Below are 15,254 nucleotides of genomic sequence, written 5' to 3' on the forward strand. Positions count from 1 at the left end.
ATTTTGTATAATATAATTAGTACAATATCATAATACAAATTAGCATGATTACATACATCTTATTTTTCTTCAAAAATAAATAATATCAATACTATAAATTTCTCTATTATATTTTCCTTGAAACAAAAAAAATAATATTTAAAATTAAATTTACCTGATGATTTTTAATTTTTTTTATTTCACATTTAATAAGGATAATTAAGTATTACGTTTATATTTAATTATTTTATATTACACGTCATTCAACTTGTAGGAGATGTTAAATTCAACTAACATTTCGTCCTAAAGATATGTACGTAGAGATGAATTTATATTTTTACCTATGACTCCACTTCCACGTGTAAGTGGGTTATTGGTAGCATTTTAGCATTTTTAAATGAAAAATTCTAAATTTACTCCAAGTTTATGGCATATTAACTTAATATTAGATTAGTAAATTTTAATATTTAAATATTTATTTTTATTTTTAATAACTTTTTACGAAAGCTATAACTAATTTCTAACAAAATGTCACGATCTTTTTCAAAAAATTTGACATAACTTGGTAAAATAAATATAATTTTGTAGAAATTGTTAAAAGTACGTCAAATCCATAAAATTTACTAATCTCGTAAAAGTCAATTAAAAAATTAATGCAATAGAGAAAATGATCAAAATATCTTATTTTTGATGTCTAATTGCTCAAAATAACTTTTCTGAGCAAATCCTGTCCAAAAAACCACTAATTACGTATTAAATGTATGTGTATTCTACTTTTCAAATTTTAATAAAGAACATGCAAAACAATCATGCGTATTATAATTAAAAATTTGTATACCCATTACTTAAATACGTATTGGATCTGTACGCATTTTCAGATACACATAACTCACGAAAAAAATATTAAAAAATATAAATACGTCATTTTTGAAATATGTATATTCATGTTCAAAATATTTATTCAGTGAGTATTGAGAGCCATTTTTAGCGTGTTTGGCCATCTCTTATCTCTTATCTCTTATATATATAATATATCAACATGTCTTTAAAATTAGTGAGACATTTAAATCTTATAAAATGACAGATTTATCCCTATATGAAATATTTTATTTTAAAAAAATATTATTGTTAGGGATTGAACCCAGGTGTTGCAATTGTTTTACACAATATCATACCACCTCACCCATATATGTTATTAATCATACACATATTAGTGTGCTTGTGTGTTTCGAATAAATAAATATTTGATGTTATATATATTGAGACTAACTAATAAGTTTTAATCATCTTTTTATATTTACATTTGTACTTTGTATTACACAGTTATACATTATAAATTAGTAATGTATGATATATAGTCAACTTACATATTTTTAAATCATTCGACTTAGTGGTATGTTATTAGTAGTAAATATTTTCTATACATAGATATATTGACTAAATATTTACAATTATTTAATAAATTCAACCGTGATAAGCATAAATTTGTATGAAAAAAATAATTAAGTGAACACATATATACAATAAAAATTAATTACTAAAATTATATTGTTAGATAATAAATGTAATTTAATTCTTAGAAAGTAAAATATTATATTTTAGTCATTTGCTCAAATTGACCGTAAAAAGTGAAAGAAGTCAACAATTATAAGATATAATTACTATTAAGTGTACCGACAAGTATAACTTTTTTTAGTTTTTATTTGGATAATATATTTACCTAATTTTGAATTCAGCATCGGAAGTTAATCATTTTTTAAAAAATACTCAAAATTTGACCATTTCTCACAAATGGTATCAGGTACATATTGAGCTAAAATGCATATTTTTTACTCTTAAATTTAGTATATTTCTTTATTGGTTCGATGATGACATTATCGCAATGAAATTTTATGTTTCTAACTAACTACATTCACATTAATTAGTGCGTCAGAGGCCTTTATAATTTCAAGTCAATAAATAAATAATGTAGATCAAAGTTGTTAAATCGATTTATGGTGAGTTGTTAGGGACTTGATCTGGTAATTAAAAAGTACTCAAGACTTGGTCCACATTATCGCACGATCGTGTAAAAGTATAGGCATAGAACTTAACCAACTTTTTCTCAATATTCCATTTTATTAGAAAAATATGAATTATTTTCAAATTTTAGATTATGTGTATATATGTATATGATATTTTTAATAATAATTTATTTAATTCAAAATTAGAAGTAGAAAATTATTTTTTTATAATCATAAAAATGCTAACTGTTAATTTGATTTGGAAAATGTATTGTCATTTAACGATTTTTGACATTACCCTTATAAAAAGTAAGTAAATTGTAATTGTTTCATATAATAGAACACAACGTAGACATACATCATGCACAAACGATAAACATACAAATATTTGTTAACTACACACCGTCGTCATATACTTAATAACATAGAACGCCTAAGTTGTGATGAAATATTATCGATTCATACGAAACAAGTTTCAATCATTTTACAGTTTACACCCATATAAATAAAAAATACATAAAATGATTAATATCAACAATCTTTAACTCAAGATCACAAACAACAAAAAAAATTCCATTATCGGAATCATCAAAACCTAGAAAATGGGAAATTGTAATCATTGCATTATACACAATCACTCAAGAGGTTAACCACTTTATTTTTTAATAACACTAAAAAAATGGTCAATAGATAACGGCTTAGAACTAATGTCTAAAATATTCAAAATCGATATCTTCGTGGTTGTAGTAAAAAGTCCCTATTTTTCATATCAATTTTTGGACCAACGTAAAAGATAATATAATACATCATTTTTAGATAAATAACTGATGTATTAGACATACTAAAACATCATTTAATCACCAATGTGAAAAACAAGAAACGATGTCAATTGTCCTATAGAATAACACTTTCATAAATAGAAAAGTTGGGTTATACACAACAAGACATAAATTATTGTCTAATATAAAAAACTCAGATTACCAATAAAGAAAGCGATGTAATATCATTAAAATATATGTGGCGTGTTTGTATTTTGAGAAAGTCGAGAGTTAGAAACAAGATGATAAAATAGTTGGAGAGAGAGGGGGAAGTGAGAGAGAAGGGGGGATGGATGAGAACTGGGAAATTTCGTCGATGAGAATTAAACCCAATTTCGGCAAAAATCATGTCAGAAAAAAAATAAAAAATCAGTTTTCTTAAAAAAATGACGTTTCTAAGTTTATTAGACATCAGTCATGATGATGTCTAAGATGACCATACACATCAAATAATTTGCTAGAAAACTGATGTTTAAGAACTAAGGAGACATCAGTTTTAGGAAATTATTTGATGTCATATGACATGTTATACATCACTTTCAAAGAAAGAAATGATGTGTATGTGAAATATCACTTAGTAAGTTATATGTTTTCTAAAGTATAATGCAAGTAATTTGTTTATGAAATTAAATACATCAAACATATTTTATAAAAATTGAAACACATACATCCTAATTTAAGTTATAATCGAAGTGTATTTAAGTACAAACATCGGTTTCTGGCCTAGAAAAAATTGTCATCATCGGAATCATCAAAGCCTTGAAAAAAAAAATTGTAACAATGTCATGATTTACCATCACTCGTCATACTAGACAATGACTGAGGATAAACTGCTTTCATTGACATATTTTGTATACTTTGTTTAAATTATTAGGGATCATACGCTTTATTTTTTAAAAACACTACAAGAAAAAGGACAATAGACAACGGCTCAGAACTGATGTCTAAAATATTCAAAACTAATGTCTCTGTAGGTGTAGTAAAGTTTCTATTTTTCACATCAGTTTTGGACCAATGCAAACATCGGTTTTGGACCGCTGTGAAAAACAATTTAATACATTACTTTTAGATAAATAACCGATATATTAGATATACTAAGACATCATTTAGAAACTGATGTGAAAAATAAGAAACAATGTCAACTGGCCTATATAACGACGCTTTTTAATACATCTAAAAATCAGATTATCAATAAAGAAGGCAATGTAATATTATAAAAAAAATATGGGTAGTTTGTGTTATGAGAGAGTCGATAGAAATAAAAAAGATGATAAAAGAGATTTGAGAGAACGAGAGAATGAGGCACAAGAGAATTGTAAAAGTATCGGGGAGAAAAATTGAGAAAATATCAAGAAACATTGTTAGATAATGACTCGTGTCTCGTTCGGGTTATTATGTTAGTTTTAAATTTTATGAATAAAAAAGTGAATATTTTGATATAAAACCAAAATCCCAAGTCCCCAGTCCTTCCTATCCAACTTTACAGACCAATTTCTCTTTATGTCCTAAAAGGTCATTTTCTATTAGTTACAAGTGTGACTATTACTTTATCCACTCTTAAGAACTGTTTAGATGGTAATTAATATAATATTTAGACTAAACATGGTATTCAAAGTAAGTAGTCAAGAGAGATTGTGGTAATCAATCTTTCTTAATATGGTAACGATTCTTGGTTTACAAAACCAAGAAAATATAAATAGAAATCAACTGGTGTGCATGCACAGTTGTCCTTGTTTATTTGCAGAAGAGAATTTAAGAGGATGTCACTGTGCCACGTATGTGAAACAGAATATTAGTAAGGCAACTAGTGGGCTTGTAGAAACTAGGGTTTCCAAAACAAGCAATAAGTAGTTGTAGTTTAGATTCATTCAAGAGTACTTGTACTTGTCTTTCCTTTTTTTTTTTGATTAATTATTTTGAATAAATTCAATTTATTTATTTTTATTTAAATTTTCTACTGTTGTGACCAATATAAAGAGGAGGGTACTTTATGAGGCTTAGGTTGTTCCAAAGAAAGTGAGGCCCACTTGTTGATAGTATTGCTAAGCATGGTTCTTGATCTTTTTGTTGTTGGTTCAGGAAAAACACAAGCTTTCTTCTTATGTTGTTGCTAAACTGGTACACTTGTTCTCTTTTCAACCCCTCATCTTTGTATTCTATGTGTTTTTATATGTTTGTAAATTATATGCAATTGTACTTTGTTTGTGTCTCTTTACGCATATGTGGTCTTGAGTAATGAACCATTTTTGTTTTTCATTTTTTTGGTTGTTTAATTTGATTCTTGAGTGTTTAGTTTGAGGGTGTTGGTTTGATTTCTTGTATGTGCATGTTGTTGTATCACCAGGGGAGATTGTATTTGATTAGGAGAAGTTTGGTCTTTAAGCACTGCAGTTTTGTTTGTTCATTTTGCACTTTAAGCAGTCCAGTTTTGGTTGATTATGTGTAAAATGAGATTCTGATGAGATGGGGTTGATTGAAATTGAGAAATTTTGTGGAAGTTGGAGATTTGCTCCATTTCTTGGTTTTGTGTTTTCTAGTCTTGTTGCAACTATTGGGGAATAAGGATGGATGGTTCATCTGAATTTGGCTGGCAGAGGTCTGATGGCTCGAGAAGGTTAAATTCTTCGGATGTCTCTGATAGAAACTATAGATTGCTTAGTGCTAGCTCTATAAGGTCCTCTGGTAATACGTCGAATGAATCTGAATTTATAGTGGGGAAAGGGGGGACGGAATTTGGTCTATTCAGGGGCTTTGGAGACGGTGATGGAGGAATTCGTGCTATAGAATGCAATGATATTAGCTTGAGACAATGGTTGGATAACCCAAAGCGAGAAGTAACAGCTCTTGAATGCTTGTATATTTTTAGGCAGATAGTAGATGTTGTCAATTTGGCACATTCACAGGGAATTGTTGTTCAGAATGTGCGACCCTCCTGCTTTGTTATGACCTCATTCAACCGTGTTTCTTTTATTGAGTCTGCATCTTGTTCAGACTCTGACGAGGATGCATCAAATAGCCCGACAGAGCTCCAGGCTTTGGGTTCACAAGACCAAGCTCAGCTGCATCGACAGGAAAGTCAGTTAGTTGCATCAGGTTCTCTACACGATGTAAATCATAGGAATGCATCAGAAATGATATCTGGAACCAGTTGCCTGCAGTCAGGCTCGGACAATGTAATACATTTATCTCTAGATATCTGCAATGCTGACCAAACTGAAGAAAAGAAGCAAGCATTTCCTATGAAACAGATCTTGAATATGGAAACAAATTGGTACACTAGTCCAGAAGAAGTTGCTGGGGCTCCAGGTTCTTGTGCTTCTGATATATATCGGCTAGGCGTTCTTCTTTTTGAGGTTTGTAAATATGATCCTTTTAGGGATTAGTGCCAAAAGCTGTGAAATTTCTTCTATTTATATATTAACCTTGTTTGAAGAGAATGTTGATTGTAGATTTTCTTCTTGTTTGTTTCCGCTTTTAATTAGTATAGACTGTTTATATTCAACAGTTGTACTCCACATACAGTTCGGCAGAAGAAAAAAGCTCTACTATGTCTAGTTTGCGACATCGTGTTCTTCCTCCTCAATTGCTTTTGAAGTGGCCTAAAGAAGCTTCCTTTTGCTTATGGTTGCTGCACCCTGAACCCACTAGTAGGCCAAAAATGGGGTGAGTATTTTCTAAGAATATTAACTTCTCTTTGTGCTTGTTTTAGACAATAATTAGTCTATAAAGCTATGTGATAATAATAGGTAAAACAAATTGATATATATATATATATATTAGGAGTAGGATATTCTGATATTTATATTATGTTTTGTAGTTTCCCCCTGTTGTAAATATTGTCATTACCTAACATTCTGTGTTTAAACCTGAAGAGACTTGCTGTCCGTTTCATAAACCTGACTATCAAACCTAATTATTCCTCTATATCATAATCTGGGACATGCCAAATATGATTTTTTTTAAGGGGTAAGACAGCCTCCAGCAGTGCCAAACTTATCTTCGACAGCAGCTGCATCCTGCAGCGAGATAACGGATAGTTTTCTGTGTTTTAAATAATTGGAGTATTGTTAGTTACAGCAGTGATGGGACTGGGGCCAGAAATGTGTGGTAAAGTTTTTTGTTCTGACCTTGTGCCCGGGTTCTGAAATTCCTTTTAAGGAAAAGTGGAAAGCCTTGTAGGATAATAAGCAAAGTCCAATGAATGTTCTGAGATACTATCGAACAGGCTCTATGTTATTTCCTTTTATTGTCTTCACTCTTCATAATCCTGCAATATTTTATATTTTTCAAATAGGGAGCCTATGAGATAAGAATTTATAGTATTAAGTACTTAATCTGTTGTACATTATAATTATATTGTCTTCCAGTTAGAGCATATACAATTGTCAATCCAGAAGTAATAATCTCTCTGGCAAGTTATATATGAATTTGCATACACATTAAAGAGTTTTGAATATCTAGCTCTCATCTTCTACAACATGTTGTTAAAAATAACTAAGATTCTGAAAGCTTGGACATGGTTGCAGTTGATAGATGTATGTGAAGTCACTTAAAGAAGTGAAAAATGCAAGTGCAGAGTAGAATTGAAAAGATTAGTTGCTGTCTTCCATAGAAGATATAGAGACTTCAAACTCAGTAAAAAATTTATATGTTTTAACATTCTGCCAAGTATGTTAAGTAGATAAAGTATATTGTTTTAACATTTGTCTATTACCATTTCCAGAGAGTTGCTGGAAAGTGAGTTTCTTAATGAACCGAGAGACAATTTAAAAGAACGTGAGGTTGAAACAGAGCTTAGAGAAAAGATAGAGGAGCAGGAATTGTTGCTGGACTTCCTGCTGTTGTTGCAAAAGAGAAAACAGGAAGCTGCAAGTAAGTTGCATGAGACAGTTTCTTTTATTTCCTCAGATATAGAAGAAGTCACAAAACTGCAAATTGGCCTTCAAAAAAAAGGAGGGTCTATTCCGGAACTAGAGGATTCTGCCTTGGGTACCCTTTCAATTGCCAATGATGATTCTGGTTGCTTGAAACCAAGAAAACGATTCAGGCCAGGGTTACCGAGACAATGTTCGGAAGAATTTGATGATGGGGAAGATAGGAGTCAGAAGTCAGAGGCTCCCACTGAAAAGCAAGAAAGAATAATGTCTAGAAGTTCTAGATTAATGAAAAATTTCAAGAAACTGGAGTCAGCTTACTTTTTGACAAGACGCAGAGCTATCAAACCCATAGGGAATCCAACTACAAGACAAGCCCCTATAAGTAGTGATGGTAGAGGATCCATTATATTAAATGAAACTTCCGTCAATACTTTGTCAACAAAAGAACGGTTAAATGAAAGCAGAAAAGATGGATGGATAAACTCATTCCTTGGAGGTCTGTGCAAGTATTTATCTTTCACCAACTTAAAAGTAAAGGCAGACCTAAGGCAAGGGGATCTTTTAAATTCTTCTAACCTTGTATGCTCTTTAAGTTTTGACCGCGACGGCGAATTTTTTGCAACAGCCGGAGTAAATAAGAAGATTAAAGTATTCGAGTACAATACAATCATTAATGAAGCTCGTGATATTCATTACCCTGTTGTTGAACTGTCTAGTAGGTCAAAGTTAAGCAGTATATGTTGGAATGGCTATATCAAAAGCCAGATTGCTTCAAGTAACTTTGAAGGTGTAGTGCAGGTAGTCCTTAAATCTTATATGCTTCTAAGCTTATATTGTTAAATTGCTTTTGTTTAAGATATAATCTATTTGCTTATTTATCAGATATGGGATGTTACAAGAAGTCAGGTATTCTTGGCAATGAAAGAGCATGAGAAGCGTGTGTGGTCTGTCGACTTTTCGCTAGCAGATCCAACAATGTTGGCCAGCGGGAGTGATGATGGTTCAGTGAAACTCTGGAATATCAATCAGGCAATTATACTTTTTCTCTTGGTGAATGTCATCTTTAAAACTAAATGTACTGCAGTAATCTAATTACCTGTCCAATGGAATAATTTGGATGTATAATAAGTCGTCCGTCTTACATGTGTTGCTACTGCAGGGAGCAAGTGTTGGTACCATCAAAACCAAAGCCAATGTATGTTGTGTACAATTCTCCTCTGATTCTGGTCACTCCCTTGCATTTGGTTCAGCTGATCATAAGATATATCATTATGATCTCCGTAACATGAAAATGCCTTTGTGCACATTAATTGGTCACAATAAAACTGTGAGCTACATCAAGTTCATAGATTCACTGAATCTTGTGTCTGCATCCACGGATAACACATTGAAGCTTTGGGATTTATCAATGAGCACATCCCGGGTCCTTGACTGTCCTCTTCAGTCATATACAGGCCACTTGAATGTGAAGGTAATTTAACTATATCTGCCTAATTTATGTATGACATGTTTTGTGATACAACTAATATGAGGCGTCTCTTTTCTAGAACATACTTAGTCACCGTGCTGTTTATTTGCATGTCATTGAAGACGAACAGATGCATCATTCACAATTGTTTTTAGACGGTGTGTCAAATGTGTCTGCTATGAACCTCAGGAAGCCATGAATTGCAGACTACAAGTTATATTTCAGTCTATCTGTTTTTTCCTAGCCACTAAACCTCGTTTTGTTAAACACTTTTTTTGGACAAGGCTCATAGTATCTACTCAATGTCCAATTCTGCAAGGTTTCTCAAACACCTAGATAAATATTTAGAGTCAGAATAGCTCAAATCAGCTATTCTTTCTCTCAGCAATTCTCAAGTAGAGAAAAATTTATATAGCTTGTAGGTGTGGTGTGGATTCGTGCATGTAACAGTCTGCTTGTAGATTGGCAAAATTGTCGGGGTACCATAGTTACTCTTGCAAAAGCTTACCTTGTGGACAGACACATGCACGCAAATTAACAATAGTTTGAACCTGCAATACAACTCCTTCAAGTGCATGAAACTCTACATATTAATTTAATTCCAAAGTCAAAAGTGTTACAATGGTGATTACTAGAAACTCGACGCAGCCCTAATTTAAATATTCCAATATTTTTTACATGCGCCAACACTGGAGCAATGATGCTAATTAGTTTTGCATTATGATAATGCCTGTGCTTTTAAAGTGAGCTATCAGTGCTTGATAGAAAGTGCCTAACATTTTAATGCTTTTTTCCTGCAGAACTTTGTAGGTTTATCTGTATCTGATGGCTACATTGCTACAGGTTCAGAAACAAATGAGGTACTGCATCCATCATTTTTCGCAGCTCTTGATAATTGTTACTACTTTCATCCCCTTGTGATATCATTAACGGTTTTATAAGTAAAATAAACTGAAACATGTTTTTTAGTTTCTCCTGTGTATTACATGTGTTGCAAGGCTACAACTCGTTACTCTTTGGCTTCTCTATCTGTTTGCTGCTGGTAATTTTTATTTAGTTTCTATTATTTCTTTTGTGGAAGTTTTATCTGCACTCTAGGCTCTAGTAGACATTCTACGATTGTAGTTATAGTTAAGTTGATTACTTGCAGCAATTGGTTCACCACATCCTCAATCGATGTATATATGATTTTGTTTCTTCTCAACTTTGGAAATGAAGTGAATTCTAGCTCTAAATTTAGATTTATTTGTGTCGTATACTGATTGTAGTAGCTAATCACATGATTGAACAGCACGGTTGTAATGATAATTGTCTTATTGTTCTAGGTTTTTGTGTACCACAAAGCTTTCCCAATGCCTGCATTGTCATTTAAGTTTAAGAACACAGACCCTCTTTCTGGTGAGGATGTCGATGACAGTGCACAATTCATTTCGTCCGTATGTTGGCGTGGTCAGTCCTCCACCCTTGTTGCTGCGAATTCCATGGGAAATATAAAGCTTTTGGAGATGGTTTAGGTTGTTTATCAGTTTCACAAGTTCTTAAAACAAAGAAATAATACTGCTGTTGAACAAAAAAAGGTGCGACAACATATAAAATGAAACAGGCTTGCATCCCGGAATTTTAATGTGCAGGATCTGTTCCAGAAAAGCGCGTACTACAAGAAAATGTGAATCAACCGAACAAATTTTGTCTCGTTAGCCCATAACGGGTGGTTGTTAAACTGAAGAGTGAATTATCTCTCAGTATATATTTAGATTTGTATAATTTAGAAAAGAAAAGGGAAGATAAATATTTTGGGTTTTGTATATGATTTAATTCTTACGGTTTAGGTTCATTGCCTACAAATTGTATTTCCAGGACATTAATTTTGTCATATTTACCAAACAAAATTCTGCAACATACAATAAGAAATTTAGTATCTGTGCAGTTGCAGTCGAGTTCATCCAATGCAGCTTCCCTTTGTCACTTCAATCCAAGACAAATTCACTTCTATTGGCTAACTGAACAAACTTTTATAAATTTACACACTATTGTTCATCACTAGACAACTTTAGGCAAGAGTTTCAATACCAACCAAAATTATTCTTGTACAAACACTTATCAACTCAAAACCAATTTGAATTAATCTGGACTCGAGTATATCTCTCGCAGGCTTTATTTCTCCGTATTCTTACTCGTTTGTTTCTTCAATTATGTGGTTATATATGAACTTTAACTTTCTTGTATGACTGCTTGTAACTAAGTTACAATTATAAATTTTTAGGTAATTAAAAAATATGTGTTTAATTTATTACTAGGTAACTATAAGTTACGTATTTAAATTTGGTAAGTAATTAATGTTTTTATATTGATAGTTATGTAACTTGTGGTGACCATAGTGCACCGTATTAACTAAGTTTTAATGTTTTATGATAAATACAAAAATCTTGGAACTTGGAATTCCCTTACCTGATCTAAAATACAGCAAACTAAACGCTGTTACTTTTTTTGATTCCAAGAAATTTAAAGTTACATAATTGGGTTATATCAAAATAAACACGGCATATCGTAAAGATCTTTGTTTCCGGAGAAAACTTAAGTGTTGGCCTTGTGGATTGAAATAAAAAAACTTCATACAATATACTTCTCACCACAAGCAAAATCATCACTTTTTTTGTTTAAATTTAAACTATAAGAATCTAATGACACTGGTTTTGATCTGACATAGCTGACAATAGTAATCTATCTACAAGGCCCTTTAACCTATGAGCTCCTGGGCCTGGTTTAAGCTTTTTCGGATTCCCAACCTCGGAGCAAGGAGGATTTCCAGAACACCAACCACCAGGGGTGAAGCTCCCATTTTCTCGACCTAGCAGTTCTCTGTCGATTTTATCCAAAACAGGGTCATCATGCTTAAATTTTCGCGCAAAGGCAGCACCGCTTTCGATCATTTTGCTCGAATCGTTAAGGGACAAAATATGAGGATGTTGCTTTGGTGGAACGTCCCAAGCAATGTAGTGCATGTCATGGTTGATTACAGTTGGAACATAATCAGGAACATTACATATCACGGTCTGAAAGTAACCTTCAGGAGAGGAGACAAAATTTGTGTAATACATGAGCAGGGTTCTTGGAAGATTATCCCAACCCCATACAAGGTACTCTACATATGAGTGTGACAAGATCATCCAAGCAGAACCTGCAAATAGTGTATTAATGTTATGGTACAGAGAGATATCCAGAAATATTACAAAAACAAGTTTAAAACATGTATAATTTTGCTAAAATAAGCTTTAGCAAAAAAACAAGCTTAAAACAGAAACGTAAATTCATAAATTGGCCATTATAAGCCATTTCTGATTTTGCTTCTTATTAATATGAAGAACATATTAATATTCATACATACAGTAGGATAATGAGTACAGACTTTATAATAGCCAAGTCTGAACTGCAATTTTGAGCTCCACCCAAAAAGAAGAGCAGCAAGATTAGGTATTATTATTGTCTTAGTCTTGTAGACAAATTCTCAACATGCATGCCTTACTTTAAATTATTGTTACACTTGAAACACCAGATTTCTATTCCTGATCGAAATAAGGTCCCTCGAGATGGCGAAACTACTAGGTGAATATCCATGTCAAGTTATTGTCTATCCTTTCAACCATATTAATCACAAAATGAATCAGCAACAAAAAATTCATGGGATGTAGGTGGAGAACCAAAGCTTAGAAAGATCCTGTGATGCTCACTTTCACAGTTCACATGTGTTTTTACTTGAAGGATGAGTTTTAAGTTATTTGGGCATATGAACTGAAGCTACCTTATCGTTCCATAATCTAGATGAACTAATCAAACAAAGAGACCAACTAATTATCGAATACATACTAAAATGAAAAAAAAATGAGCATCTACAACTTACTGAAGCCTTTAGCATACAGCTTATCAGAATTAAGATATTAATATTATGACAAATTCCAAGTGGTTTGAAGAGACAATTTAAATGGAGCATAGTATCAACCTTTTTGCTTAATATTCAGAATTACTAAAATGGCCACACAGGGGAAAAACTAACCAGTAAACAGCTTAAAGGCCGTTGGCAAAGTTCTCCTAGGAGTAACCCAGAAGATGTCTGACTTTGTCGTTTTGTAAAGCCCTGGGTCCATAATTAATGGCATTGCCCTTTTTTCCCTGCATACATAGGTGATAGGATATAGTAGCATTTGTTAGCAGTTCCTGTGTTTACATATCCCTTAGACACATGACAAAATTAGGACTAGTGATATTTCTTACTCCTTCCATCCCAAGCGGCTTGTGTGTTCAATAAAATTCAGATCCCGCTTCAAATCAGTAAACGTGGATAGAAGATCTGTATGAAGGAAGCTATACGAGTTAACAATTATATAACACATACTCGCAAATCCTAACTAAAACATATCTACAAGAATTGAAGGCGACAAACCATCTTGAGTCACCAGAGGATAATCGGAAGCACTGAGGTTAATAAACCAATCCCAATCCTTAGTTCTCTTAAGAAGGATGGCACATGCATGAAGAGTATTAGCTACCATGGTGGGTCCTCTGTAAGTAACCATATTAGCTTTAGTAATCATCATTACATTTCCAATTTTGGCAAAAACCGGTTCCCTCTCCACTCGGGAAGCCAGCTCCAGTCTTTCCTCTGCTGGAGATTCCAGATCCAAATGAAGTACATAATGATTTAAAGGATGGTAAAGAGTATGAAGAGTCCTCCAAAGCTTATCTAAATCACCCCTTGAACCAGAAATCAGATACGCAAAACGAGGAATAACAGGACCAGCAGGAGGAGGCGGTACTAGAGAACCCTTAATTTTTTCTTCAGCAAAAGCTGTTTTTGTTTGATTCGCAATAACCCGTGAAGGAAAAATTGAGAAGATTGCGTTGAATGTATGTAAAGAAGAAACTAGACCTATGTTGAAGGAGGTTACAAGTAGGAAGACACATACAAGTGAAGTTATAACAAGAGGAAATACCCATTTCTTCTCCATGTTTAACGACCCAATTTCGAAACCTTTCCCCGAGTTCCAACCGAGATTTTTCATATCTAAAACCTTCTCCCAATTTTATCAATCAAAAAAGAGTATTGTCAATAATAGGCAACCCCTAAACCTCATCCTCAAAACAAACCCTTCTTCTTCCAATAAATTCCACAACAATTTGTGCACTTCACAAATATATCTCCTAAACAAGTAAAAACAACTCAGTCATTTGTGCAATCTTTTAGCTTTTCATGATAGAATAACACCTTAAACAGAAATACAAAACACGATAATCATCCCTATATACTACAACAAACTGATCATCAGCAATTCAGCATAAAAAACTAATCTTGATCAGCATAAAAAACTAATCTTGATTGACAAACATAAGCAAACAATCAAAAGAATGTTTGGGAACAGATTTGAGGTCAAACCAATAATATATAAAGTACACTAATTTTTTTTAAAAAAATACAGATTTCAAGAAACTAACTACAGCTGAGTGCCAAATATAAGAACAAATTTTACAATAAAGAATCATCATCTAAACAGTGAACAAAAGCCCTAATAGTGAAATAGTAAACAAAACAAGCCCACAAGTCTCAATAATCATCACATGTAAAAATTCATTAATCACTATTTAAATCTAATTCATCAAGATTTAAGAACCCTACACAAATATAACGCAGATACATGTTAAATTTAAGCTTGCATCACCTGAACAAACGTTACTATTATATTGAAAAAATTAAGGAAGAATAAGGTATACCTTTACGTACAAAATATATGCACAAAAATGCAGCTTCTGTATTAGAGAGAAGATTGAAGAGGCAGTGACAATCAGTGATGGATAGATAAGAAGGTGAAGCCGTGTCTGTACACTCTTCTAGTTTTACCAGAGAGAAATAATAATCTATCGAGAGAGACAGAGAGAGAGATACTAATATATCGAGAGAGACAGAGAGAGAGAGACTAATATATCGAGAGAGACAGAGAGAGATGTCGAGAGAGAGAGAGATACTAATATATCGAGAGAGACAGAGAGAGATGTCGAGAGAGAGATGAGAGAGACAAAAAGGGAAAAACAGGGATGTGAAATATAAATGTTAGCAAGT

General features: G+C 32.6%; 2 protein-coding genes across 3 annotated transcripts; one reads left to right on the top strand and one right to left on the bottom strand.

The window, feature by feature from the left end:
- Positions 1–4,454: 4,454 nt before the first annotated feature.
- LOC141696795 (protein SPA1-RELATED 4-like) lies at positions 4,455–11,065 on the top strand. The gene is made up of 8 exons (XM_074500919.1): positions 4,455–4,918; positions 5,145–6,153; positions 6,306–6,463; positions 7,524–8,475; positions 8,560–8,706; positions 8,837–9,148; positions 9,946–10,005; positions 10,471–11,065. The coding sequence occupies exons 2-8, from the start codon at positions 5,365–5,367 to the stop codon at positions 10,657–10,659; spliced, it is 2,607 nt and encodes an 868-aa protein (XP_074357020.1). The 5' UTR covers positions 4,455–4,918; positions 5,145–5,364; the 3' UTR covers positions 10,660–11,065.
- Positions 11,066–11,618: 553 nt separating this feature from the next.
- On the bottom strand, positions 11,619–15,254 carry LOC141698480 (beta-glucuronosyltransferase GlcAT14B-like). 2 transcript variants are annotated; one of them, XM_074503186.1, is made up of 5 exons: positions 14,919–15,254; positions 13,584–14,341; positions 13,415–13,490; positions 13,197–13,312; positions 11,619–12,323 (listed from the first exon to the last, which is right to left on the bottom strand). In XM_074503186.1, the coding sequence occupies exons 2-5, from the start codon at positions 14,200–14,202 to the stop codon at positions 11,824–11,826; spliced, it is 1,311 nt and encodes a 436-aa protein (XP_074359287.1). In that variant the 5' UTR covers positions 14,203–14,341; positions 14,919–15,254; the 3' UTR covers positions 11,619–11,823. The 2 variants fall into 2 exon arrangements, with proteins under 2 accessions (XP_074359287.1, XP_074359288.1); XM_074503187.1 differs by having other exon boundaries at positions 14,909–15,254.

The sequence above is a fragment of the Apium graveolens genome, chromosome 11 (assembly GCF_009905375.1).
Source record: "Apium graveolens cultivar Ventura chromosome 11, ASM990537v1, whole genome shotgun sequence".
Lineage (NCBI taxonomy): Eukaryota > Viridiplantae > Streptophyta > Magnoliopsida > Apiales > Apiaceae > Apium > Apium graveolens.